General features: G+C 38.4%; 2 protein-coding genes across 3 annotated transcripts in view; both read right to left on the bottom strand.

Annotated features, from left to right (window-relative positions):
- Window positions 1-25,047, bottom strand: part of LOC127440778 (gastrula zinc finger protein XlCGF57.1-like) — a 593,771-nt gene that overhangs the window by 8,986 nt on the left and 559,738 nt on the right. The window lies entirely within an intron of this gene.
- LOC127440845 (gastrula zinc finger protein XlCGF8.2DB-like) lies at window positions 220-23,314 on the bottom strand. Of its 2 annotated transcripts, XM_051697824.1 has the most exons (3): window positions 23,096-23,210; window positions 13,196-13,333; window positions 220-2,854 (listed from the first exon to the last, which is right to left on the bottom strand). In XM_051697824.1, the coding sequence occupies exon 3, from the start codon at window positions 2,808-2,810 to the stop codon at window positions 1,905-1,907; it is 906 nt and encodes a 301-aa protein (XP_051553784.1). In that variant the 5' UTR covers window positions 2,811-2,854; window positions 13,196-13,333; window positions 23,096-23,210; the 3' UTR covers window positions 220-1,904. The 2 variants fall into 2 exon arrangements, with proteins under 2 accessions (XP_051553784.1, XP_051553783.1); XM_051697823.1 differs by lacking the exon at window positions 13,196-13,333 and having other exon boundaries at window positions 23,096-23,314.

The raw sequence follows: 25,047 nt of genomic DNA, 5'->3' as shown, positions 1-25,047 counted from the left end.
TTTTTCTTGCCACTGTAAAATATAAAAATCTGTCAGGATTACAGGCCGATAAGTATCATTTTTAAATCAAGCAGGGTCACAGAATTAACTAATTAATGGCATATGCCTGTAACATGCAATGAACATCTTTCCACAAAAGCACTTCTGCTGGAAAAAACAAGACAACATTTATGAAGCAGCATTGGGAATAAACTATAATTTAAAGTCAAGTCAACCTTTATTTATAGAGCACATTTAAAAACAACAGAAATTGACCCAAAGTGCTTTACAGATCAAAAAATAAATTACAAAAATGACAGTGATTTAAAAACAGATTGATTTAAAGTTAAATATAAAACATAATAAAATAAATTAAAACACTTAAAATACAACATCATGTATTTATCCATTTCAAACTATTCAATGATCTATTCAAAAGCTACAGAATAAAAATATGTTTTTAAAGAGGATTTAAAAATGGCTAATGATGAAGCTGACCTCACATGGAAAGGGAGACTGTTCCAGAGATTAGGACCTATTACAGAAAAGGCACGATTACCCTTAGATTAATAAAAGTTGATCAGAAGCCCTGAGCGCTCTAGTGGGGGAGTAAGGGTGTAGAAGGTCACTGATATATTGGGGTGTGAGACCAGATAGTGCCTTGTAGACATAAATCTGAATTTTAAAATTGACCCCGAATTTCACTGGAAGCCAGTGTAGCGATGCTAAAACCGGGGAAATTTGATCTCTTTTTCCTGACCCTGTTAAAAGCCTAGCTGCCTTGTTTTGAACTAGCTGTAGGCGGGATAACGCAGTTTGGGGCAGACCAATGTACAATGAGTAGCAATAGTCTAACCTTGATGTAATAAGTGAGTGGATTACAATTTCCAAGTCTTTATGGGAAAGAAAATGTTTTATTTTAGCGATAGATCTCAGGTGGAAAAAGCTACCCTTGACAACAGCACTGATCTGCTTATTGAAAAGTAACGAGGAGTCTAAAATCACTCTAAGACTCCTCACAAGATCTTGTACATTCGACGACAGAGGACCTAACTGGGCAACCAGGCCAGGTAAGGAGGACATGGAGGAACCTAAAATCAGAACTTTGGTTTTGCTTTCATTTAATTGTAAGAAATAGTTTGCCAGCCAATGTTTAATATCTTTGAAGCAATTCTGGGCGTTCTCAGATGAACAATTCTTGTCTACACTCACTGGGAAATAAAATTGGGAATCGTCAGCATAACAGTGATGAGATATGCTGTACTTCTGAAAAATAGAGCTCAGAGGAAGCATATACAGTGAAAATAACAAGGGTTCTAAAATCAATTGATTTTGAGGGACATCACATTGTAATTGAGCCGTAATTTTGTCATTTTAAAAAAAATAAATGCAAGCAATCAAAAACGTGGGCTTAACAACTGTTAATTTTTTCTTTTTTTTACTAATTTGTGTCAGTAATTATGGTTATTATTAGTTAATTTTTCATTTCATTTCACTCCTATCAAAACAGTCACTACAGCTTGCCTAAAAGAACACAAAACATTCAGATGTATTTTACAAAATGTACACATGGTCAGGAACAGGTATAAATGTTGTTCCTACCAACTAACATTTAGAAAAAAAAAAAAAAAAAAAAAAAACTTACATGGATATGAGGATTTACATCATTGGCTTTGTGAACGATTTACACAAAAATGTGTCCTGCTTATGTTTCATGAAAAAGGCCCAATCATTTTATAGGTGGTTAAATGCCAGTTTTTATAACTAGCAACATCTGATGGTTCCATATTTGATGATAAATTTATTTGCAGTTGATAAATGCTACAGCAAATAAAAAAATGGAGCTTTATTAATATAAAATGAACTTTTGAGCATAGATTGGAATACACTGAGAGAGCCGTGATAATTTAATCAGTTTAGCGGTATTATGATTTAGGATTGTTTTTTTTCTTCTTATGAATTCTTTGGTGCATTTTCAATTTACAAGCTCTAGTAAAGACTTCGCCACACTCTGAGCACACATGACCTTTCTTACTGGTATGTATTGTCTGGTGCTTTTTAAAACCTTGCAGATCTGAAAAACTTCTTCCACAAAGAGAACACAAATAACTCTTCTCATCTGCATGAATGTTCAGTTGTGTTTTTCGGACCGATTCTACTGCAGAGCACCGATGAGTTTTGAGACTTCTTGCCTCTATGAAACCCTTTCCACACTGATGGCACGTGAAAGGTTTTTCTCCAGTATGAATTCGCATGTGCGAATTAACTGTTCCTTTACGCGAGAAACCCTTCCCACACTGAGGGCATGTGAAAGGCTTCTCTCCAGTATGAACTCGCATGTGAATATCACGGTTTACTTTCTGTGTAAAACTCATTCCACACTGATGACACGTATAAGGTTTCTCTCCAGTGTGAATTCGCATGTGCATACTAAGGTTTCCTTGAAATGTGAACCCCTTTCCACACTGACGACATGTGTGAGGCTTTTCTCCAGTGTGAACTCGCATGTGAATATCCCGGTTTACTTTTTGTATGAAGCTCATTCCACACTGATGGCATGCAAAAGGTTTCTCTCCAGTGTGAATTCGCACATGCATAGTAAGTTTTCCATGAGATTTAAAACTCTTCCCACACTGATGACATGTGTGCAGCTTTTCTCCAGTGTGACTTTCATGGGAGATTTTGTTCTCTGTAAAACCATTTTCACCCTGAGAGCAGGTGAAGGAATTTATGGCTTTTTTTTGTTCAGTTCTTTCTTGCTTAACATTCTTGTTACTCTCCAAGAAACTGAAAGATTTTTCTCCAGAAGGATTCTGGCAGTAATGGTGCATCTGCTCTTCGTTCAGTTCTTGACTTTCCTCTTTCACCCTCAAGTCTGAGGAGAAAATAACACATTGTCAAAATACACTTCAAGAGGGACAAGTAGAAAATGAAAGCATGTCAAAGTAACCAGCCTTGAGAAAACACAATGTCATAATACAGATATGTACATATTGATGCAAAATGAATATTTAAAGAATGGACGAGATCAGTATCTCATTAAAGAAACGGGAGTATCTATTTACACAAAGTGTAAATAGCCTATCTTGTTGGCAAAGGCTATTCACACTAACTCCGCCCACCATTGCTCAGACCAAGCTCATGACAGCCACGACAAATTTCTTAGGAGTCAACTGCTGGCTAAATAAAGGCGGGCATATTTGAATTTTTCACGATAAGGCAGAGAAGTTGAACTGGTTAACGGGTGAGACGTTAAGTGGGTTAAGAGAACAGAGGACAAAGTGACTATCTGCGCTCCAATAGTCTGGTGGAAACACTCAAGTTAATGACAAACTGTGCCCTCACGTTGCCCTTGCAGTGGCTCAGGGTGTACGGATGGTGTGAAAGTGTTTTTTCATGCCAATGATCTGGGTTCGAATCCCGCCTTTTCTCATACTTTTTCCTATGTCTCCACTCTTAATATTTCCTAAATATAAATAAAAGTCATTCCTCGCAGTGATTTTGCCACAGTGAAGGTCAAGGAGTTGAGAGAAGGGTTTGATTGGGATCAAATTAACCATGGTTTTACTGTAGTAATATCATAGTAGCCATGTGTTTTCGTGGAAACTATGTTTTGATGCAATGAACCATGGTGGTACTACAGTAATATGTTGTTAATATAGTAACCATGTTTAATTTTGTGGTTACTATGATTTTACCTGAAAAATACCATGGTGATCCTATGGTTACTGTAGTAAAAACATTGTAAATTTTTGTAAGGTATGGTTAGGTTTAGGGGTAGGTGTTGGTGTAGGGCCGTGGTACTCAACAGGTTGCCTGCAGGCTGGATAACCATCTTTTTATGGCCTGCGTGATGTTGTCATCTCATAAAATTATTAAACGTTTATGAATTTTGAGATGTCAATTTTCTAGAGCATTTATGGTAATTCTCAGAGCTGATAAACTGCTGAACAATTATAGAGGAAAAGAAACAACTAATAAAAAATAACTAATTAAACTACAAATCCTGAATATCAATCTGATTTTAAGCCACTTTATATACCAGGAGTGTGCCGTCAGTCTGCGTGCGCACTGATAGAAACAGTTTGAGCGCTTTGTCACTTTAAACATGCACATGCTGAGTCTAAGGGTGTCGGGTAACAAACGAGCTCAACAGATATATATGCTGGCTGCGAACAGTAATTATAGGAAAGAAGGTTTATCCTGCAATAACGGAGTTTGTGTGTGTTTACTAGGTAGCCATAAGCTGGGTTTCCATCCAACTATGTTTTTGCACATTTTTAAATTGCGCATAAGAAATCCTGAATGAAAACGCTTGATATGTGAATAAACTCTCAAAATTTGCATACAATGTTATGCACTAAGAGGAGGTGGATTTAATAGAGTTTTGCATTAGTTGAAATGTGCATTATGGTGATGGAAACAGTTTGTTTGCAAAATTATGACGCATTTTGACCATTTGTGCACTAGTTATGAGTGTCCGATAGCTTGATGTGACTGGCCCAATGAAAGATAAGACCTTGGCACACAATTCTTTGAACATGGCCCTTGAGAATCAGAACTGTTTAACCCACAGCAGTCCTCACAATCCGCCAGAGCAGTTTTGAGAGCAGGCGCTCCCAGGTAAGCGGAGACTGGTCGTGTATGGGCATCGCAGCCATTTCAGCCCTCATAATATCAGATATTACACTTATTCTGCACGGTTTCCTGGCAGGGGTACAACAGCCCAATCCAGCAAATAAAACTCTCCCTGAAGCAAGGAGGTAATTCTGCTGCTCCATTATAACAAGGCAGCTCCCTCAAGATAATGTGCATGACATAGTGGATGGAAACGTGCAACGATTCGTATTTTCCTTAGTCTAATTTTTAGAAATGTGCTTAAAAAATGTGAATCATTTTGATGGAAACCCAGCTAGTGTGTCATGACAATCTTTAACAGTGACAACAGAACAGATACTCCTCTTTCTATATATGGCAATAAAAAAAAAAAAAAAAAAACAATTCTTCAAAATGTGCATTTTAATTGTACAGTACATTGTATTTTTTTTTTTTTTTTTTTTTTAAACAAGCAAACAAAAAACATAAATGCCTATATACATGTATAATCATTATATTAGTACGGTGTAGACATTTTTTATTTTTTAAAGAACCACACTTTTACAAAAATTATGCTATATACCTATACATGTGCCCATGATGTATTAAATAGCATGTAGCATAGTCTGCTCGTCTCATTAATATAAAAAAGTAATTACAATTATTATTAAACGTTTTTAATTAAAGCTTTTAATAATGAAAAAAAAAAAAAAAAGAGTGCGGCCGTTGAGGCCAAAGGGATCTGGCTTTCCGGCCCCCCGGCTTTTCAAAGTTGAGTACCCCTGGTGCAGGGTGTGTAAGGGACTAAATAAACACAATTAAAAAGCTGCAGTGATGCCACTATACTGTATGTTAGTATTTAAACAGGGGTGTAATAGTATCTGCCACCATTTGCACTAGAGTGCAAATAGCATTTAACGCTATTTGCACTTAGTGCAAAGAAGATGCTTTTTGTTGCTTTCTACACTTAGTGCAAATAGCCTCTCCCTTATAGAAAATTGACAATATTGTGATGTGAACTCTTCATGGAGCACTTGTTTTATTGTTCGTGCTACTAATACTGTAATCTACTATCATATATGTCTGCCCTGTTGGTTCATTTCTCACATCAAAGAAGTACACCCCAACATTCAAATGAAATACTGCATAATTTTCTACCTTATTTTTTTTAACAAAAATCAGTTTGTATTCAAATTACACAGTGCATATAACATTTTAAAATTTATTTAGAACAATGTGTATTTTTCGAAACAATGATTTACAATAATAGGCCAAAGACCACATATTTCACAAACTCGCATTGATTTTAAAACACAGGTCTATTAAATGAAAAAAAAAAAAAAAATTATATAGGGTCTTATTATTTCCAGAATGCAGAAAATGAAGACAGGAACCCAGGCATAAAAACTGAATTAATAATAGAACATGGAATTTTCTGGCATGTGACATATTTTAGATAAAAACAAATTAATGTACAATTAATCCAAATAAAATTGTGATATGTACTAGTAAGATTATTAAACAGCAACATGCCATAATATTAGTTTGTATGAGCGGTTTCCTTCAAAGTGAATGTGTGAAGCCTTTCTCGCACTAAAAAAAACAATATGATCACACTGGAAATCAACATGTTGTTTCCGAAAGTTCATGCACCCTGAAATCAACCCCATTCAGTTGAATACCTGAAAGCTGCTATTCCCCAGCCGACATTTTTGCATCAATTCAAGCATGATCACATTTCTTCTAGCGCTACTGATAATACAAACAACCTCAAAGAAACAGGTTCTGGTCACAGGAAGTAATCATGTTCACATAAACAATGGTAAGCGAGATTAGTAGGGCTGAAACAATTTGTCACAATTATTGGCAATGTCGACAATAAAACATGTGTCTACACTGCAGCCAGAGAACCTGAAACAACCAGAGAGGAAAGTGACAAATCTCAGTTCGGGCTGTTCGCTGGAAGTGGTCTTTTCTCCGCTTCAATGTGGAACATGTTCCCCCTTACAAAAAAATCTAGAGTTCTGGCAAACTAGCTGCAAATTTGCCACTTGTTATTTTCACATGCAAATGAGCTTGTGATTTGCCGCAAATGTTTGCCAGAAGTTTGCAGCCCTTCACCGGTAGTGGTGAACTTGCAGCAAACCTTTAGCAACAATGCACAATTTGCCGCAAGTTTGTCGCAAAGCTCATTTGCATGTGAATATGATCAGTGCAAATTTGCAACGAAGTCCTGGTTTTGGAAGGGCCTTTCTGCTGTATCATCAATGATGCGCAATTTGTCTCACAGTACTGGAAGCTATTCCTGCTCCCATGAAATGTTTAACAGATGGTCGGATGGTGAAACCATCAGGGTTTCCAAATGACCAAAGTTCAGCCATGTAACTCTGTGGTGCAAGCTGATAGGTTCTTTAAACTTGTTATCTGTCAGCCAATTGGCTTGCTCACATGTGACATGTTCAGCCAATTGGCTCGCATGGTGTAGACTGATTGGTCCTTTGACATGTAATCGGGGAGCCAATCAACTTGCATCTCTTTCTTTGTCTATCATTTTAACTGCACAGTTTTGCAGATAATCCGGTTTCACTGCAGCACGCTATGAGTGTTTTTTTTTTTCTCTGAAAATGCTATTTGCTCAGGTGGTTTGCTGGGGCTTTTCTTCGAACATCATGCATGAAAAGATCTGCTTTTGGCAAACACACACAGAAGCACTTAGCCAAATCTGGCTGTACAAGGTTTATCTAAGGTCATGAGTTTAAATCCACATGTAGCTAATCTAAGTGTCTAGTTAAATGAGCTGTGGGCTTTCCTGGTTCAGGTGCACATTATGAGTTAGGTCACTAGCCTTTCAAACAATTCGGCCAAACAGGCCAGGCACACATAAACATTTAGTTAATTAGCATTACACCAACAGTCCAGTGGCCAAGGAACACCTAGTTAGCATACACTTGGTGCACATGGCTCTTCGGAGCAGCAGAGTCTTGGCGAATAGTTCTGTTCTGTTGGGGGGTTGTGTTTTGTGATTTTGTGTTATGTGTCTTGTGCAGCTTTCCTGCTTTGTTTTGGGATTGATAGTAATGTATATTTGTGCAGCAGCATGTCTGTGTATTTTCTAGCAGAAGCAGGTTTCCATACTTGCTTTCCAGCAGCAGCAGCGTAGCAGATCTAGTCCACCAAGACCAATATCCTATCAATGTGTCATACCCACGTTAACATTCTAAATCTTTCAGAGAGTTGTCATGACTAAAATGACCTAAGTTCAGCCATGCTACTCTATGTGGTGCAAGCTGATAGGTTCTTTGAACTTATCTGTTAGCCAATTGGCTCACTCACATGTGAAGTGCCAATCGGCTTCCATGGTTTAATCTGATTGGTCCTTTACATGTACTGGGGTAGCCAATCAACTTGCAACTCTTTCTCTGTCTAACATGTAAATTGCTCAGTTTTGCAGCAAAGCAGGTTTCACTGCAGCCCACTTCCACAGGTTTGTAATGTCTATTTGTGCAGCAGCATGTAATATATGCTTAACTCAGTATGTCTGTGTATTTTCTAGCAGTAGCATGTCTCCGTACTTGCTCTGCAGCAGCAGCGTAGCAGATCTAGTCCATCAAGACCAACATCCTATCAATATGCCATACCCACATTAACATGCAAAATTGTTTTGAGTTGTTATGACTGAACTAATTTTAGTTAACCTAGCTAACTTGATTTCAATGTTGGTCTTACCTTCAAATTCTTCTTTAAATTACAGCTGAAGTCAAAAGTTCACATACACCTTAGCCAAATACATTTAAAATCAGTTTTTCACAATTCCTGACATTTAACTGTAGAAAACACTCCCTGTCTTAGGTCAGTTAGGATCACTACTTTATTTTAAGAATGTGAAATGTCAGAATAATAGTAGAGAGAGAATTATTTATTTCAGCTTTTATTTCTTTCATCACATTCCCAGTGGGTCAGAAGTTTACATACACTTTGTTAGTATTTGCTAGCATTGCCTTTAAAATGTTTAACTTGGGTCGAACGTTTTGGATAGCCTTCCACAAACTGCTCACAATAAGTTGCTGGAATTTTGGCCCATTCCTCCAGACAGAACTGGTGTAACTGAGTCAGGTTTGTAGGCCTCTTTGCTCGCACACGCTTTTTCAGTTCTGCCCACAAATTTTCTATCAGACTGGGGTCAGGGCTTTGTGATGGCCACTCCAGTACCTTGACTTTGTTGTCCTTAAGCCATTTTGCCACAACTTTGGAGGTATGCTTGGGGTCATTGTCCATTTGGAAGACACATTTGCAACCGAGCTTTAACTTCCTGACTGATGTCTTGGCGTTTTGTTTCAATATATCCACACAGTTTTCCTTTCCCATGATGCCATCTATTTTGTGAAGTGCACCAGTCCCTCCAGCAGCAAAGCACCCCCACAATATGATGCTGTCACCCCCATGCTTCATGGTTGGGATGGTGTTCTTTGGCTTGCAAGACTCACCCTTTTTCCTAAAAAACATTACGATGGTCATTATGACCAAACAGTTAAATTTTTGTTTCATCAGACCAGAGGACATGTCTCCACAAATCATATCCCGTATTGATTCAATATGCGACGCATAATTATATCTTTAAATACGGGATGACCAGTGTTATGGATGAACTGGGGATCATGTTAACTGGGGATGTGCAAGTGACTGTGAATAATTTTACTTGCCTTTTCAGCAGAATCGTTCAATGTGAATTGCCAAGGATCAAGGAAAAGACGTTTTGCACATTATACAAAAAGTCTGGTATCATTATGAAACAGAGTTGTTTCACTGATGTCTGTTATAATGAATTTGTCACAGTTTAAGTGTGATTTTAACAGCTTCACAGTGTAACATGGTTGCCCATGTTTATGGGATTACTTTTGTGCCAATTTGTTTTTTAACGTAACTTTTCGAAAAACAAATAAATATATAAACTGAGAATGAATAAAAGCAAACGGAAACTGAAAAAAAATAAGTTCAAAGGCTAAATTTACACTTACACTGCATGCCCAATTATTAGGCAAATTGCCTTCCTCAGGATTAATTTCATTGTTGAACAAACACAATGCTCTCAGTCAATCCAAAATGTTACTGAACCTCAAATGTGAATGTTTAACAAAGAAAAAGTGAGTTTTGTCTTTCTCAGGGGACTATACAAGTGTGCACAATTATTAGGCAACTACATTACAAAAAAAATTTCTCCCAACTCAGTTGTTTATTCTCAATTTTTAGAGTAGGTGCAAGAAATAAGTAACACAAAATGACAATTAACATTTTTGACCTTTCAAAAATATTCAGTGACCAATATAGCCACCCTTCTTTTCAATAACAGCCATGAGCCTTCCATCCATGGAGTCTGTCAGTTTCTTGATCTGTTCACGAACAACTTCCACTGAAGCAGCAACCACAGCCTCCCAAATGCTGTTCAAAGAGGTGTATTGTCTTCCCTCACTGTAAGTCTCACGTTTGAGAAGGACCCACAAGTTCTCAGTAGGATTTAAGTCAGGTGAGGAAGGGGGCCAAGTCATTATTTGGGAATCTTTAAGGCCCTTGCTGGCTAGCCAAGCAGTGGAGCACTTGGTTGCATGTGATGGAGCATTGTCCTGCATAAAGATCATGGCCTTCTTGAATGCTGAGAACTTCTTCCTGTACCACTGCTTGAAGAAAGTACTTTCCAGAAACTGGCAGTAGGTTTGAGAGTTGAGTTTCAGTCCATCTCCAACTACCTCATCCTTAATGATAGCAGCCCATACCAGTACCCCTCCTCCACCTTGCTGGCACCTGACTCGAAGTGGTGCCCTGTGTCCATTAGTGATCCAGCCATGGGCCCATCCATCTGGTCCATCAAGAGTCACTCTCATTTCATCTGTCCATAAAACCTCTGTCTTCATGTATTTCTTTGCCCAATCTTGACACTTCAACTTGTGAATATATTCAGTGGTGGTCGTGTTTCAGCCTTCTTGACCTTAGTCATGTCTCTGAACACTTGGCACCTTGTACTTCTGGACACTCCAGGTAGGTTGCAGTTCTGGAATATGGTAGCATTGGAGGATAATGGGTTTCTGGTAGCTTCAAGTTTAATTCTTCTCAAGTCTTTTGCAGTTAAATTGCGCCTTTTCTTCTCCATGCGTGTTTTGCGCCCCAGTTGACTATTTGCAACAAACGTTTGACTGTCCGGTGGTCACGCCTCAATAGTGTTGCATCCATCTGAAAGGCATTTTACAATATTTGACTTTTCAGTGTCAGTTAAATCTCTTTTTTGGCCCAAAAAAGGTAATGAAGCTGCCTAATAATTACGCACACCTTGATGTAAGGTGTTAGTCACTTTCGCCACACCCTCCCTCATTACACAAATACATATCACCTGAAAATGATTGAATCCAATAAGCATTCAAGTTTATTTGGTTAGGAGTTGGAAAATGTGCATGAAAATAATGATAAGATCAGAATACTCACTTGCCTAATAATTGGGCACGCAGTGTAGTCTTCAAATAAATTGCATACTTTGTTAATTAAATTCTCTGCTTGAGTTCACTGATCAGGACTTACGAATGCGCTGCTCGCATTTTCAGTCACGCTTCTAAAGTTTTCATTTACGCTCCTGGAGTTTTCATTCACAGTTCTGACACAAAACTATTGTGTGGGCGCTAACAAAGAGGAGTTCTTATTGAATTGTGAGATTGTGAATGACAGCTCTTTGACCTGGAAGTAGTATTGACATAGAAGGGGCTATATTAAGACTAAGTGTAAATTTTGCCTTTGAATTTATTTTTTTCAGTTTCCGTTTGCTTATATTCATTCTCAATTTATATTTTAATTTGTTTTTCAAAAAGTTACGTTCAAAACAATTGGCACAAAAGTAATCCATACATGTTAACGTGGGACACTGGTTTGAATGGGAACTGGCGATTACACTTGTCAGAGCAGTAAATGGCAAGTGGAATTCTTTAATTTGTAATATTGAAGCATCACAGTGTCAATAATATACTTTTAATAGCTTTCATTTCTTTATAATGAATAATGACTTGATTAACCTGAAATCCACAAAATGACAGATTACTTGGAGCTGGGACGCTGGTCCAGTAATAAGTCCTATTGGCAGTACATACAGTGACCCAGGTTCAAATCCAGGTCAAACAGAATGCATTTGTAGCATTATTGTTTTTTTAACAGATAAAATGATTTTTTTTTTTTTTTGTAAAATACACATACACAAACAAACAATTATATTGGACAGCCAGTAATTACAGTATAATGATTATACTATTCTATTGGATTTTCTGAAAAAAAAAAAAAAAACATTTTCCATAAGAGGCTTTTTAAAATTGTCAAACCAATTTAAGATTTAAGATCGAAAATCTTACGATTTTGTTAAAAAAACATAATAATTATATTTCTAACAACTTGTATTCTCTCAATTTGGCCTTTGTACCTAATTTAAAAAAATAAATAAAAAAAAATGCACTGCATTGTTCTGAAAGATTTTCTTTTGGCAGTGTCATGGGTAGTCATTAACACAAGACACTGTCATGCACATAACCTTTGAAAACTAAAGGACGCTGTTATAACAATTTAACTAAAAGTACATACTGTATGCACAGAGGGGATTTGAACCCAGGATGATCGCCAACATGGTTGGCGATCACGCAACTGCTAGACCAACAGGCCTTTTAATCAAAAGAGAACAATCATTTTATCAAGCTATTATTTTTAATAATAAATAATAGTACTTCAACAGTATAGGCCGATTACTGACACATTTCAGCCTATGATGCTTTAATGTTGCATATAAAATAATTCCACTTGCGATTTTACTGAGGGTGCGAATTACGGGGGGGGGGGGCGTGGGTTTGACCCCCTTAATCAAGGCTTGAACCTCCCCCCAAAAGGACATCAAAACAAATGTCGGGGGGTTGTACAATGTACTAGTAATATGAAGCTTTAATTGTAAATGTGAACATTTCTATAGCGCTGCTTGATTTTAAGTTATAATCTGGGCCACCCCTAAACTGGGCCATACCATTAACATTGCATGAGCGGTTCAAGTGAATGCATGAAGAAAAAAAAAAAAAAAAAAACGCTCGTTCAAGCATTCTTAATTCCACGCATGGACAGAGCATAGCAAGGGTAAGTGTCTAAAACTATTGTGTACAGTTCAGTTGAATGGTAAAGTTTACCCTCTTTACCTTAATGCTGTTAATCCGAATGTATGAAGCAAGCTGTCTGCTGAAATAACAAAAAATAACCACAAACCTAACAACAAAGCAGAAATAATAGCTTGCGTTTTACCTGTCAATCACACACGCTTGGAAGTTGAGTTACTATAGCAACAATAACAGGCTGTGGTTGTGTTTTTTCATAATCATCATTGGCCGGTAGAAAGAAAAAGAAAGAATCAAAACCGTAGCACTCCGGAGGTCACGTGACGCCATGCAAGGAGCAGACGTGTGAGCGACGAGCTCTGCGCACTTTGCTAAATTTTTTATTATTCTCATGTTATAATCTGGTGAATTTTAATACACCCAGTTACACATTTGCTCTTTGATGCAAAACATGGCAAAGAAGTCAAAATCCTCAGGCTCTGGAGACATTAAAAGACACTTACGTGTTAAGGATGAAAGCCCCGACAGGCCTACAGACCGGGGACTCGATTTGGATGGCGTGGCAGGAGAGGTGATCCAGCGTCAGTTGTCCAACATGTCGGTGATGTTGACAAAGATTCTTGCTGACTTGGAGGATCTCGCTGTAATACATCGATCGATTATGGCGATGGAAATAAAATTCTCTGAGCTAGTTACAAGAGTGACTGACGTTGAGAGACGAATCGATTTTTTGGAATCTTCGGAGAGGGAATTTACCGCTAATCCGCCCGCGACCAAAGTCGATTTGGAATGTGTTCTTGAAAAGCTCGAAGATCTTGAGAATAGAAGTCGCAGGAATAATGTTCGAAGTGTTGGAATTCCTGAGCATGAGGAGGGCAGAGATATGGTGAAATTTCTAGACGAGTTTTTCCCCGAGTCTGCTCAACATAACAGGCCACAAGCTGGAAATCGAGTGAGCTCACAGAGTCCCAGCTCACAGATCTGCTGAGGGAGACCGATTCTGGCCAGATTTCTGAGATCATCCGATAAAGATCTTGTGTTACGCCAGGCAAGGAGCAAAGGGAAGCTTTCTTGGAAGAACCATAATATTTTCTTGTTCCCGGACTTTGCGAGTTTGACAAGAGAGAAACGCGATCGGTTCAAGGAATGTAAGAAACTCTTACATCGGCGAAAGATCTCGTTTGCTCTGATGTTTCTGGCCAAACTGAGAATAGAAACGAAGGTCGTTTGATTTCTTTTGAATCATTGGGTGAGTAAACCATTGGATGTTTCTCATGTGAGTGGGTCGACTCGCTGTACTTACTCAAGGAAGCTGGGTGACATTTTGGGTTTTTTGCATTGGCTCCACCGTGCGGCTGGAGCTTGTTTTTTGAATAACACTTTTCCTTAAAGAAACTTTTGCATTGATGAAAGATTACTTTTGCATTGAAGTTCCGGCCAGCTTGAGAGTGGACACTACGGATGACCGCAAAATATCTACATGCTCACACAAAGGATGTCTTTTATAAAGTTGACAGATTGTGTAAGTCATGCTATATACAGGTGCATCTCAATAAATTAGAATGTCGTGGAAAAGTTCATTTATTTCAGTAATTCAACTCAAACTGTGAAACTCGTGTATTAAATAAATTCAGTGCACACAGACTGAAGTAGTTTAAGTCTTTGGTTCTTTTAATTGTGATGATTTTGGCTCACATTTAACAAAAACCCACCAATTCACTATCTCAAAAAATTAGAATACATCATAAGACCAATAAAAAAAACATTTTTAGTGAATTTTTGGCCTTCTGGAAAGTATGTTAATTTACTGTATATGTACTCAATACTTGGTAGGGACTCCTTTTGCTTTAATTACTGCCTCAATTTGGCGTGGCATGGAGGTGATCAGTTTGTGGCACTGCTGAGGTGGTATGGAAGCCCAGGTTTCTTTGACAGTGGCCTTCAGCTCATCTGCATTTTTTGGTCTCTTGTTTCTCATTTTCCTCTTGACAATACCCCATAGATTCTCTATGGAGTTCAGGTCTGGTGAGTTTGCTGGCCAGTCAAGCACACCAACACCATGCTCATTTAACCAACTTTTGGTGCTTTTGGCAGTGTGGGCAGGTGCCAAATCCTGCTGGAAAATGAAATCAGCATCTTTAAAAAGCTGGTCAGCAGAAGGAAGCATGAATTGCTCCAAAATTTCTTGGTAAACGGGTGCAGTGACTTTGGTTTTCAAAAAACACAATGGACCAACACCAGCAGATGACATTGCACCCCAAATCATCACAGACTGTGGAAACTTAACACTGGACTTCAAGCAACTTGGGCTATGAGCTTCTCCACCCTTCCTCCAGACTCTAGGACCTTGGTTTCCAAATGAAATACAAAACTTGCTCTCATCTGAAAAGAGGACTTTGGAACACTGGGCAACAGTCCAGTTCTTCTCCTTAGCCCAGGTAAGACACCTCTGACGTTGTCTGTGGTTCAGGAGTGGCTTAACAAGAGGAATACAACAACTGTAGCCAAATTCCTTGACATGTCTGTGTGTGGTGGCTCTTGATGCCTTGACCCCAGCCTCAGTCCATTCCTTGTGAAGTTCACCCAAATTCTTGAATTGATTTTGCTTGACAATCCTCATAAGGCTGCGGTTCTCTCGGTTGGTTGTGCATCTTTTTCTTCCACACTTTTTCCTTCCACTCAACTTTCTGTTAACATGCTTGGATACAGCACTCTGTGAACAGCCAGCTTCTTTGGCAATGAATGTTTGTGGCTTACCCTCCTTGTGAAGGGTGTCAATGATTGTCTTCTGGACAACTGTCAGATCAGCAGTCTTCCCCATGATTGTGTAGCCTAGTGAACCAAACTGAGAGACCATTTTGAAGGCTCAGGAAACCTTTGCAGGTGTTTTGAGTTGATTAGCTGATTGGCATGTCACCATATTCTAATTTTTTGAGATAGTGAATTGGTGGGTTTTTGTTAAATGTGAGCCAAAATCATCACAATTAAAAGAACCAAAGACTTAAACTACTTCAATCTGTGTGCACTGAATTTATTTAATACACGAGTTTCACAATTTGAGTTGAATTACTGAAATAAATGAACTTTTCCACGCCATTCTAATTTATTGAGATGCACCTGTACTTTTATGCGGCCTCCAAGTGAATTGACTTGATCATCCGGGAAACCGGGATGCCGGTTTTGTTTCTTTTTGTGTTGGCTCCGCCTAGAGGCTGGAGCTTGTTCTATTGAATAACACTCCTTTGGAACAGCTGTGGATTAATCTGTTCGTTCTTCGTGCTTATTCCTCCTGCTGGCTGTAGTTTGTTTTTAGTTTTTTATGGGACACTGGAATGATTACGTCATCCGCCGAACTCATAACAGCTGGCTCACGGAACACTCGTCTGTCTGTCCGAGGAATCTGAACGGTTTATATCGGCTGGAATTTGTTTTGTGGAAGATCACATCTTTGAGACAGTTCTGTGAATGAATCTACACATTCTTTGTGTTCATTCTTCCTATTTGCTGGGTTTATTTTACAAAGTATTTTCTGTTATGTAATTTTGCCTCACAAATTTGTTTTCTACTAATTTTTTCTACTATATCAAAATGTCAAATGTTAATATGAGTGTACTATCTCTCTCCACATGGAATGTAAATGGTTTGGGGCACCCCATAAAAAGAAGGAAGGTTATTACTTTTCTTAAACGTAAGAAATATGATATAGTGTTTCTTCAAGAAACGCATCTTTCCCCACAGGAAGCTGAAAAATTTGGGAAGATATGGGGTGGACATGTTTTTTTTAGTGCTGGCTCAAGTAAGAGAAAGGGAGTCATTATATTGATTAATAAACATCTACAATTCAAATGTCTCAAATGGACTAAAGATAAATTAGGGAGAGTCATTATTGTTTTAGCTGAAATTCAAGGGCAAAGGCTGATTTTGGCTAATATTTGCGCACCTAACGCTGATGATCAGGGCTTTTTTATAGATCTTGAAGGGATGTTACAAACCGCTGGCACCCCTCATGATATAATATTGGGAGGAGACTTTAATCTTTTGATGGACTCTGTCCTTGATCACAGTGAAGCAAAAGTGTGAAAACCCCCTACAGCAACATTGACGCTTCACATGATGTGTAAAAATCTTGGTCTTACGGATATTTGGAGACTTTTGAACCCATCTGGTAGGGACTATACCTTTTTTCATCAGTCCATAAGATTTATTCTAGAATAGATTTTTTTTAAAATATCCAAATCCCTCATTTCATCTGTTGTTGATTGCTCAATTGGAAATATCTTAGTCTCTGATCATGCGAGGTGTTGCCATATACAGAGAAAAAGAAATCATATAGTTGGCGCCTTAATGTGTCCCTTTTGCAAAATCCTGATTTCCAACAAATGTTAAAGACTGAAATCAATGTTTATATGGAGACCAACTGGTCCTCAGTATCCTCTGTGGGCGTGGCTTGGGAGGCACTTAAGGCGGTTCTTAGTGGTCGGATCATACAGTATGCTTATTCATCAAAAAATCCAAAGCACGAGAACTCGTGGAGTTGGAAGGAAATATTAAAAGTGCAGAGGCAGAGCTGAAGCGCCGTATGTCAGCTGATGGCCTCAGAGAATTGACCCAATTAAAATACAGATATCATACTATTTTGTCGCGGAAAGTGGAGTTTTGGTTATTCAGGGCAAGACAGTCATACTTTGAGTCAGGGGACAAAGCAGGGAAGCTTTTGTCTAGATATATAAAGCAGAGAGAGTCTCTTTCTATCATTCCCTCAGTGAAATCTGCTGGTGGTGAAATTTTTACCTCAGCCATTGATATTAATAATGCTTTTAAAGGGTTCTATATTGATCTTTATAGTTCCACGTCTTCGTCTACTGACGAAGATATTAGAAACTTTGTGGAACCATTAGAACTTCCTAAACTGACGATTAAGCAAAAAAAAAAAAGCTCTTGATTCTGAGATAACCTTGGAGGAGCTTGACGAGGTAATTAATTCCCTACCTACTGGCAAGGCTCCGGGGCCAGTTGGTTTTGCCGCTGAATTTTTCTAGATCCTATGCTACAGAACTGGCTCCACTTTTGTTAGAAGTTTATACTGAATCATTAAAGAATGGAAAGCTTCCTCCAACCATGACACAAGCCCAGATCAGTCTGATTCTTAAAAAAGGACAAAGATCCAAGCAAGTGTAAAAGTTACCGTCCAATCTCCCTGATCCAACTAGATGTAAAAATATTGTCAAAAATTTTGGCTAACCAAGTAAGTGAGGTTATGACATCTCTTATATATATATAGATCAGGTGGGATTTATTCGGGGCCGCAGCTCTTCTGATAACATCAGGCGTCTCATCAATATCATGTGGTCAGTGGCGAATGATCAGACTCCGGTCGCTGCCATCTCACTTGACGCCAAAAATGCATTTGATATGGTAGAATGGAATTATCTTTTTAAGACTTTGGAAATGTATGGGTTCGGGAGTACATTTATTGGTTGGATTAAGTTACTTTATAGACACCCTGTAGCAGCGGTACAAACAAATGGATTAATTTCAGATTACAGGTGCATCTCAATAAATTAGAATGTCGTGGAAAAGTTCATTTATTTCAGTAATTCAACTCAAATTGTGAAACTCGTGTATTAAATAAATTCAATGCACACAGACTGAAGTAGTTTAAGTCTTTTGTTCTTTTAATTGTGATGATTTTGGCTCACATTTAACAAAAACCCACCAATTCACTATCTCAAAAAATTAGAATATGGTGACATGCCAATCAGCTAATCAACTCAAAACACCTGCAAAGTTTTCCTGAGCCTTCAAAATGGTCTCTCAGTTTGGTTCACTAGGCTACACAGTCATGGGGAAGACTGCTGATCTGACAGTTGTCCAGAAGACAATAATTGACACCCTTCACAAGGAGGGTAAGTCACAAACATTCATTGCCAAAGAAGCTGGCTGTTCACAGAGTGCTGTATCCAAGCATGTTAACAGAAAGTTGAGTGGAAGGAAAAAGTGTGGAAGAAAAAGATGCACAACCAACCGAGAGAACCGCAGCCTTATGAGGATTGTCAAGCAAAATCGATTCAAGAATTTGGGTGAACTTCACAAGGAATGGACTGAGGCTGGGGTCAAGGCATCAAGAGCCACCACACACAGACGTGTCAAGGAATTTGGCTACAGTTGTTGTATTCCTCTTGTTAAGCCACTCCTGAACCACAGACAACGTCAGAGGCGTCTCACCTGGGCTAAGGAGAAGAAGAACTGGACTGTTGCCCAGTGGTCCAAAGTCCTCTTTTCAGATGAGAGCAAGTTTTGTATTTCATTTGGAAACCAAGGTCCTAGAGTCTGGAGGAAGGGTGGAGAAGCTCATAGCCCAAGTTGCTTGAAGTCCAGTGTTAAGTTTCCACAGTCTGTGATGATTTGGGGTGCAATGTCATCTGCTGGTGTTGGTCCATTGTGTTTTTTGAAAACCAAACTCACTGCACCCGTTTACCAAGAAATTTTGGAGCACTTCATGCTTCCTTCTGCTGACCAGCTTTTTAAAGATGCTGATTTCATTTTCCAGCAGGATTTGGCACCTGCCCACACTGCCAAAATCACCAAAAGTTGGTTAAATGACCATGGTGTTGGTGTGCTTGACTGGCCAGCAAACTCACCAGACCTGAACCCCATAGAGAATCTATGGGGTATTGTCAAGAGGAAAATGAGAAACAAGAGACCAAAAAATGCAGATGAGCTGAAGGCCACTGTCAAAGAAACCTGGGCTTCCATACCACCTCAGCAGTGCCACAAACTGATCACCTCCATGCCACGCCAAATTGAGGCAGTAATTAAAGCAAAAGGAGCCCCTACCAAGTATTGAGTACATATACAGTAAATGAACATACTTTCCAGAAGGCCAACAATTCACTAAAAATGTTTTTTTTAATTGGTCTTATGATGTATTCTAATTTTTTGAGATAGTGAATTGGTGGGTTTTTGTTAAATGTGAGCCAAAATCATCACAATTAAAAGAACCAAAGACTTAAACTACTTCAGTCTGTGTGCACTGAATTTATTTAATACACAAGTTTCACAATTTGAGTTGAATTACTGAAATAAATGAACTTTTCCACGACATTCTAATTTATTGAGATGCACCTGTATTTTACTCTGGATAGGGGCACTCGGCAGGGCTGCCCTCTTTCCCCTTTATTGTTCTGTCATGCCCTGGAACCATAAGCAGCCGCGATAAGAAAGGAAGATGATTTTCCAGGGGTGGTGGTGGGAGGTGTGGCGCATAAGCTTCTGCTTTACGCAGATGATATTTTATTATTTGTCTCTGAACCTACTAGATCTATGCCTTGCCTCCACACAATTATTAATTCTTTTTCCAAGTTCTCAGGATACAAAGTTAATTGGTCTAAATCCGAAGCTTTGGCTCTGAAAGCGTACTGTCCAGTAACGGCTTTCCAGCCAGGTGCCTTCCAATGGCCCAAACAGGGCATTAAGTATTTGGGGATTTTATTCCCAGCAAATTTGTCTGATTAAGTTAGTGTCAATTTTGACCCTTTAATAAAAATATTTTCGAACGATGTGGGCAGGTGGGCTTCATATCGATGATTGGAAAGGTTAATGTTATTACAATGAATTGTATTCCAAAATTTAACTACCTGCTACAGTCCCTACCTGTAGATGTCCCCCTCTCTTTTTTCAAGCAATTCAACAGTATAGCGAAGTCCTTCATTTGGAATGGTAAACGTCCCAGATTGCATTTTAATAAGTTACATAGGCCGATTGACAAAGGTGGGCTAGGCCTACCCAAGATTTTGTTTTATTACTATGCGTTCAGTCTCAGACATTTGGCTCATTGGTCACTTCCCCCTGAGAGAGCCCCTCCCTGGTTTGTTATTGAACAGGCAGTTCTTGCCCCTATTTCGCCATTACAAAGCATCTCTATCAAACTAATCGGAAAAGTTAAGTTACACCCCGTTATTTCGCATTTACACTCGGTATGGACTAAATGTCCAGACTGTTTAAATTGGACACTTATTTAAATGTTGCCTCGAGCATATGGCAGAACCCAAGATGGTAGTGGTAGCTCAGCGGTTAAGGCTCTGGGTTACTGATCAGAAGGTCAGGGGTTCAAGCCCCAGCACTGCCAAGATGCCACTGTTGGGCCCTTGAGCAAGGCCCTTGACCCTATCTGCTCCAGGGGCGCTGTATCATAGCTGACCCTGCACTCTGACCCCAGCCTAGCTGGGATATGTGAAAAAGAAGAATTTCACCATATATGTGCAAAATGTATAATGTGTGATAAATAAAGAAAATTAATTAATTAATTAAAAATTAATTAAAAAAAAATTAATTAATTAAATTATGTATTGGCAAGTCTCCTTTCTGCTGGCCAGAGTGGATTGTGAGGGGGGTTGCTACACTCAGTGACCTATATGAAAGTGGAGTGTTGAGATCGTTTGAAAACTTGGTCCAACATTTTGGGATCCCCAGACCTCAGTTTTATAGGTATTTACAATTGCGCCACCTGCTTTGTACTATATTTGGGAGTAGCACACACCCCCTAAGGAGGCAGATGCTTTGGGAGAGGTGATTGTGGCTTTTGGAAAAGGTCATGAGGCATCAATGTACTACTCCCTGTTAATTCAGAGTATGGGGGATGGAGCTTTAAATTCTATTAAGAAATAATGGGAGAAAGATTTGAATTTGGTATTGGAAGATGGAGTGTGGACTAAGATTCTGAAAAATGTCAAGTCTGCATCTAGGGATGCAAGGGTTCGCCTTATGCAATTTAAGATTTTACAAAGATTTTATTGGACCCCCTCTAGATTATATAGGCTTGGTCTTAAAGACACACCCACCTGCTGGTGATGCCAATCAGAAGTTGGAGATACAGCGCATGTTTTTTGGGGATGCGTTAAGATCCAAGATTTTTGGTTAAAGATTCAAAATTATTTGCATGACATTCTGGGCACTCAAATTTTACTTTGCCCCAGACTCTGCATTTTGGGCGATGGGGAAATTATAAATTCGGGCTACAAATATATAAAAAATTGGGTTCTGACTGCCATGATGATAGGTAGACAAATTATTTTAAGGGAATGGAAGTCAGACGGAGCGCCACCATTTCCGGAGTGGTGTGCGGAGATGGGGAGGGTGGTGGCTTATGAGAAGATGATAGATGGAAGGCTGGGGCTGGAGGACTTATTTTTCAGGAAGTGGGGTAGGTATTTGGCAGTTTTGGAGTACTCTAGGGGAAGGGATGAGGAGGGAGATGTTTAGTTTAACTATATATGTATTTTATTTTTTATTTATTTTTATTTATTTTTTTTTTATTTGATTGTTTGTGTGTGTGTATTATTTTATGTGACCACAGGGGTGTTCTTTGAGGTAGGGTGGGGTTGGTGTTTGGGGAGGGATGTTAATGAGTGTTAAAAGTTAAATGTTGATTCGGTGTGTATATGTTGTGTTTTTCTCTGTAATGTTTTCTCTTTGAATCAATAAAAAATGTTAATTACAAAAACAAAACTGTAGCACTCCTGCTTGTGATGCCAATCAGAGGATGGAGAACCCATGTCTTTTGGGGGGGTGTTAAGATACAGGAGTTTTGGTTGAAGGTTCAGAGGTTTGTGTGTGATGTATTGGGCACTCGGGTATCATTTTGCCCCAGACTCTGTAATTTGGGCGATGGGGCGGTCATCAGTTTTAAGAATAGACACATAAAGAGTTGGGTCCTAACAAGTGTCATGATCGCCATACAGATACCTTTAAGGTTATTGAGGTCAGCTGGAGCGCCCTCATTTCAGGAGTGGTGCTCAGAGACGGGTAGGGTGGCGGCCTTTGAAGAAGGGTCATTTAGAAAACTGGGGAAGTTTAATTTGCTTGTGGAAAAATGGGGCAGATATCTGACGTCATTATGTAATGGTCATTATGCAATGGTGGCTCAGCGGTTAAGGCTTTGGGTTACTGATCAGAAGGTTGGGGGTTCAAGCCCCAGCACTGCCAAGATGCCACTGTTGGGCCCTTAAGCAAGGCCCTTGACCGTATCTGCTCCAGGGGCACCGTATCATGGCTGACCCTGCACTCTGACCCCAGCTTAGCTGGGATATGTGAAAAAAAATTATTTCACTGTGTATGTACAAATGTATAATGTGTGATAAATAAATATAAATTAATTATAATTGTAAAATGTAAAAGTTGGTTTGCATTTAAAGTTAAAATAATAATAATAATAATAATACTTAAAAAAAAAATTAAAAAAAAGGTGTCAAAACCACATACAGCAGAAGAAAAATACAGGACAAAAAATACACTACACAGTGAAATAACTAGAGGATCTGTAAGTGTCAAAACTTGACTGAAGCTTTGGTTACATTAATGTTCATCAGCAGTCATTATATGAAGTATTAAAAGTAAACACCAACCTATTTGTTCCTCTGTCTCTTCACTTTTTATTCTGCATGGTTTTTGATCAGTCATGTCTTCACTCTCTTCTTTAATAAAGTCCATCTTTACAACAGGATGTCACGCAGATCTGCTGCCCCTGTTTGTGTGGAAACAAGTCTTGGAAACGTGTACCACGATGGCAAAGTTTGTAATAAAGCCACAATACTGACACACATACAGTCCAAACACTGGAAGAGGATTCTTCTTCTGAGATTTAATGACGGCTGGCAACCCTGCTTTCTGTCCTTTACTGCCTCCATTGGACAGGAGTGTGAAGCGTCGAAACAAAGAAAGAAAAACACTAAAAACTATTATTTATTCATGACATTCATTGTGTAGGCGCTTGTGAAAGTTTTAATACTGGGCAAGCTAGTGAAAGGCTTATTAAATTAATAAATACAATATAATATAGGCCTACCATATGTTATTATCCTAAAAACATATTATCTTTTCCATTATAGGTTTTTCTATTATCTTGCATTGGTGCCTAACGAGCATACGAGCTTATATCAAGAAATGAAATCTCCCAAACAGACCTTTAACCTTGCACACTCTAAAAAAAAAAGCCTATTTTTTTAAGATTTACGCAATTACATTTCTTAACAAAATTCCATCAAATTGAATTAGTGTAATGTTTAACTAATTACATTTAATAAACCATACAATATTTAGTTGTAATTTTATTTTAATGAAGATTACTCAGTTTAATTGTTATGAAATTAAAATGCGTAAATTTAAAAAATAAATAAATAATAATAATAATAAATTCAGTGCAGTTTGGAAATATTCTGCTCAGCATTGTAGGCCTACTTAATTCCCTTTTGATGAATTTACATGGCTTTATCAGGACCGGCCCGAGCATGCATTATTATTATTAATATCACTTTATCAATGCTGATACTAAATGAGTCATTTCAAACCTATCACGCACGTTAGAGGTTATTAATGAATTTTCTCTAGAAAATCAAATCAAACACTAACTTCCCCTGCAACCACCACACGCCAAGCACTATTGCTGGAGAAACAAGAATTATTGAAACACCGTAAAGAAGAGACGACACTTTGAAGAAATGAACGCAAGCCTGAAAGACAAATGATCCAACATATAAAATACAGCTCTGGAAAAAATTAAGAGACCACTGCAAAATTATAGGTTTCTCTGGATTTACTATTTATAGGTATGTGTATGAGTAAAATTAACATTTTTGCTTTATTCTATAAAGTAATGACCAGAGGTGGGTAGTAACATGCTACATTTACTCTATTACATTTACTTGATTAACTTTTTGAAAAAAAAAAATTAAAAATTACTTTTAGAGTAGGTTTAAAAGAGGGAAATTTTCACTCTCACTCAGGTAAATTTCGAATGACATTTTTTTTTCACTTTTACTTCGTTACAATGGGTGGTGTTCCTGTCATTACATTACTGGGTTTGGTTTTAGTTAATGCGTAATTTATTGAGAGATTATTGTATAGGACTTTTACGACAGCGGAAGTCCATACAGCTGCGTGCTGTCACATACTGTCACTCAAGCCAAGTCCATCACTTCTGCAGCATCAAGCTCTTCAAACTAACTGAAACACTTTCTTCACTCCGCACAGTGAAAGACGAATAGTTCCGTCATGCAATGCCATCAAAGCTTATGTGTGTGAATTTATTCAGATAGAAACTCTATTTAAGCCAATTTATTCTGATAGAAACTATGTTATTGTGCTCATCATATAAATAGATGCATGATAAGACTGGGTTCAGGGAGCTGCTGAGGATGACACATCAAAACACATTTCACACTGCAGGACTTGGAGTCGCAGACAGGTCTAGATATTTAACCTGCTAAATATCTCTCGGGCATCTGCGACACATCAGCGCATCTCTCAGATCATGTCTTTAAAAATTCACATGTAGCGACTGTCGCTCACATGAACGAGC

Source organism: Myxocyprinus asiaticus, chromosome 5 (genome assembly GCF_019703515.2).
Source record: "Myxocyprinus asiaticus isolate MX2 ecotype Aquarium Trade chromosome 5, UBuf_Myxa_2, whole genome shotgun sequence".
Classification (NCBI taxonomy): domain Eukaryota; kingdom Metazoa; phylum Chordata; class Actinopteri; order Cypriniformes; family Catostomidae; genus Myxocyprinus; species Myxocyprinus asiaticus.
The sequence above is the reverse complement of the archived record's forward strand: the minus strand, read 5'-3'. Positions and strand labels throughout refer to the sequence as shown.

Coding starts and splice junctions, on each gene's coding strand:
- LOC127440845 (XM_051697823.1), bottom strand. CDS start 23,180: ATGGACTTTATTAAAGAAGAGAGTGAAGACATGACTGATCAAAAACCA. Junction 2,855..23,095: donor AGAGACAGAGGAACAAATAG/GTTGGTGTTTAC, acceptor TTTTCTCCTCAG/ACTTGAGGGTGAAAGAGGAA.